This window comes from Blennius ocellaris (genome assembly GCF_963422515.1).
Source record: "Blennius ocellaris genome assembly, chromosome: 1".
In the NCBI taxonomy this organism is placed as follows: Eukaryota; Metazoa; Chordata; class Actinopteri; order Blenniiformes; family Blenniidae; genus Blennius; species Blennius ocellaris.
This window is the reverse complement of record NC_137650.1, coordinates 30310740-30314873: the sequence shown is the minus strand read 5'-3', so window position 1 is coordinate 30314873 and position 4134 is coordinate 30310740. Positions and strand designations below refer to the sequence as shown.

Sequence of the window (4134 nt, the reverse complement as noted above, 5' to 3'; positions counted from 1 at the left end):
CTCATAACGGGCATGGTACAAATCTGCAGTCGCTTCATGGAGACTCAGCTCTCCCCGGAAAATTGTATCAAGATTTGGCAGTTCCTAAGTGTCAGTTGTTCCTGCGACCTGAGTTCTAAAGCCCTCCACTACATCCTGGGTCACTTTGCAAAAACTTCTCTCAGTGAGGAGTTTCAGCTGCTCACTGCCGAGGAGCTCGCTGATTTTTTTGGTAGAGATGACCTCGGTGAGACAAGAGAAGAAATTGTGTATGAGAGCATGATGAGATGGATCAACTACATGCCAAAAGAACGACAAGGACACCTCCATGAACTGATGTCAAAGGTACAAGAATCTGTATAACTCATACTCATCTTGAGCACTGGTGTGACTGTGTTTTCCTTGATAACACTATGGGGAAGTTTATTAGTCAGTTTGAGTTGGTACATGATTATGAATTGAGTTCTTATATATACGTTTTTTTTAAGTCGGGAAGAAATGATACCAAGTATTATAAATAGTGCTATGTATTCAAAGTAAGTTGGGGAGACCAGCTGTTTAAGGGATTTGGCTAAAACATCAAAATTATAGACAAATAGAGATAACTGACATCAAGTGCCACAGTCCATAAGGTAATATTCCTAAAATGTGCCCATTTCATTGCTGTTTAGATACGATTGTGCCTGATGAGTATGGAGTACCTCACAAATAATGTGATGTCCAATGATCTGGTGAGGGCCAACACTTCATGCCTGGCCATCGTCACTGAAGCCTGCAGACTCCTGAATGAGGAGCCCAATATAAATAACATGCGATTCAACAACTATTTATTTCGGCCACGCCTGCCCACTGCCATTCTGTTGGCCATTGGAGGATGGAGTAGAGGGGACCCCGTCCACGTCATTGAGGCGTACGATAATCAGCTCAACCGTTGGGTCTGCCTGGCACCTGGTGTTGGAAAGCCTCGTGCTTACCATGGGACCGTCTTCCTCGATGGCTTTATCTATTTCGTTGGTGGCTTTAACAGAGTGGAATATTTCAGTACTGTGCATAGGTATGACCCTACCAAGCACATATGGGAAGAGATGCCAGCAATGAAGTCCTCCCGCTGCTACGTCAGTGTGACTACACTGAATGGATTCATCTATGCTCTGGGAGGCTTTAATGGGCACTGTCGTCTCCGCTCTGCAGAGCGCTACCAGCCCCAGGCTCACCAGTGGGAAGTTATAGACCCTATGCATGAAAAGAGAAGTGACGCCAGCTGCACAAGTCTCCAAGGAAAGGTGAGTATTCTCAAAAAGCAACTGGATATCAAGAAGTGTAAGAGCAGAGTGAATTGATAGGGAACATTGACAACATTCAAGACGTAAAAAGTGAAATGACTTCCTCCACCTACATTTATCGTCAGGTTTATATCTGTGGAGGATTTAATGGGTTGGCAAGTCTGCAGTCAGCTGAGTATTATGACCCGCAGACCAATCAATGGACAATGATTTCTCAAATGAGCAGTCCCCGCAGTGGACTTGGAGTCATTGCTTATAGAGATCGCATCTATGCAGTAAGTATAACAAACTTTTCAAATATTTGAATATTTCGTATCTTCAAAGGAGAGTCTGTGTAGAAATTACCGTGCAAGTAAATGACATTTGATTGATTAACCAAGTTGTAAACATTCAGCAGTCAAATAATGTTCCTTGTTTTGGTCATTTGTGGTTATTTCTTAATAAATTGTTTTAATTTCCTTCCAAAGGTCGGTGGCAATAATGGCTCAGAAGGCAACAATCGTATGCGCACTGTTGAGGCCTACAATCCACAGACTGACACCTGGACCAACAAGTCGCCCATGAATACCACACGCAGCAACTTTGGCATTGAAGTACTTGATGACCACATCTTTGTTGCTGGGGGCTACGATGGATCTAACACCTCCACTGCTGTGGAGAGCTATGATGCTACACTGAATCAGTGGACTGAGGCCCGTGACATGGAGGTCACACGCAGTGCGCTGAGCTGCTGTGTTGTGTACGGACTCCCCAACATGGCTGACTATGCGATTAGTCGAGATATTCTGCCGATGATTGAATTAGAAGGGGGGGGAGAGGAGCTGGTGGGGCAGCTGCAGTAAGAGGAGAGGGAGGAGGACGGAGGGAAACTTGTAAGGCTCCAGGGGCCACAGGCCAACTCGGAACAGGGACTGACAGGTCAGGGAAAACACAGTAAATGAGAGACTGGGGAAAAACAAGCGACACACAGAACTGGGGGAAACAGGCCAGACGGGAATAGGTCTCTAGGGGAAAAAGGCCAGATGGGAACGGGTCACTGGGGAAAATGGGTTACGGGGATTCTTGGAGCAGTGGTGTGAAGTGGTGGATATAGGTGAGTCTGCTGGGTCAGTAAACAGTGTTGGTGGAGAACTGCTTCCCCCGCCTAAGGAGCCGGACGGTTTGCCAGAATTTCCTCGAGGCCAACCGAAAGTCCTCCTCCATGGCCTCTCCGAACTCCTCCCAGACCCGAGTTTTTGCCTCCACCACAGCCCGGGCTGCGGCTCGCTTGGCCTGCCCGTGCCTGTTGATGTTTGCAGTCCAGGGAACACAGGAGACACAAGGGCAATGAGAGGAGCGACAAGGAAACAAGTTGACGAGACACGTTAACAAGACAAACCGACAAAGAGGAAGAGGGATTTAAATAGACAAGTAAGGGGTGGACCAAGGGGGGAAATTCAGAAGTCCCCAGAGCCCAAGGAGGGAAACTCGGTAGGACCCGGGGGCCACAGGACAACTAGGAACAGGGACTGACAGGTCAGGGGAAAATGGTAAACTAGAGACTGGAGAAAAACACAGGAAACACAGGACTGGGGAGAACAGGCCAGAACAGGTCGCTGGGTTGGAACAGGTTACAGGTGAGCAGGCCAGGCGGGAACAGGTTATGGCGATTCTTGGAGCAGTAGTGTGAAGTGGTGGATATAGGTGAGTCTACTGGGTCCATGATGGTCGGTTCATTCTGTCATTGATCGGAGGTGGTGCGTAGATGTACCCAAGCGCAGACTCAAAGAGTTCCATTGAAACTAGATTTATTGCAGTCCAGGGAACACAGGAGACACAAGGACGACAAGAGGATAGACAAGTTGACAAGACGAACCAACAAAGACAGAGGAAGAGGGGTCTAAATACACAAGTAAGGGGTGGACGCAGGTGGAACACAATGATAGGAGCACACAGAGGGAAAAGGCCATTGGTTAAATGGAAACACGAGGTGAGACACACAGGGGCAGACACAGGGACCTGGCAGTAGCCAGGTAAGGAGCCTCACTAAGATAAAAGTTGCTGTCAACTCCTTGCTAAGTGGGAGTAGTTCCAATAATACTATTTCCACCCGCTCCTGGACCTGGAGGCTCAGCTGAACTGCGACATGAACCACTGGGGAGAATCATGTATTCATAGTAAAATGCTGAAACACTTCCGAGGAAAATAAACAATAAGTACACATTAGTTTTTAGTGGTCCTGGTCTCCTTATTCTAGATAGATAGATAGATAGATAGATAGATAGATAGATAGATAGATAGATAGATAGATAGATAGATAGATAACTTTATTCATCCCCGAATGGAAATTGTTTTGTTGCAGCAATCTGGTACCTAGGAATGTTATAAAACACAATAGAATAGAATATAAAAGTACAAAATAATTAAAGCTGCAAGCAGCATTGGACGGGACCTCGCAAAAGACTGCCTGTCCGGGGGGGGAGGCTAATAAAAAAAATCATTTTTTAAGTTAAAAAAAAGACTTTTATTTTGAAAAAACGGCATCGAAACCAGCTAATTAGCTAGTGATTCGTGACCGCAGCGCCCCCATTAGGCCACCTACCAAATTTCGGCTCAATCAGACAATGATTGCTTGCATGCTAACAGGTATGCTAAGCCGCAAGCTAGCCGAGCTGCCTGAAAATGTCTGTTGGGTGCTCCCCAGGTTACCCCGATCCCGAATCTGGTCTTACTTCAATTCTGGTGTGAATGACACTGCACTTATGGAACAATAAAGGTTTTTCAAAAACATGCACCGACATGAATTTGAGGGCCTTTGGCCGGGCCTCCAACAGAGGTCAGTGTGGGACATGAGAGTGACCTGGTGGAGTGCCGGGCCTAGGTGGCCCGACCT

The 4134-nt window shown here is 46.7% G+C and overlaps 1 protein-coding gene across 1 annotated transcript; it reads left to right on the top strand.

Annotated features, from left to right (window-relative positions):
* Positions 1 to 1064: 1064 nt before the first annotated feature.
* On the top strand, positions 1065 to 2104 carry LOC308131326 (uncharacterized protein; the record flags this gene model as incomplete). The annotated part of the gene is made up of 3 exons (XM_080498046.1): positions 1065 to 1262; positions 1388 to 1537; positions 1730 to 2104. The coding sequence occupies 3 exons, from the start codon at positions 1065 to 1067 to the stop codon at positions 2102 to 2104; spliced, it is 723 nt and encodes a 240-aa protein (XP_080354172.1).
* Positions 2105 to 4134: the final 2030 nt, after the last annotated feature.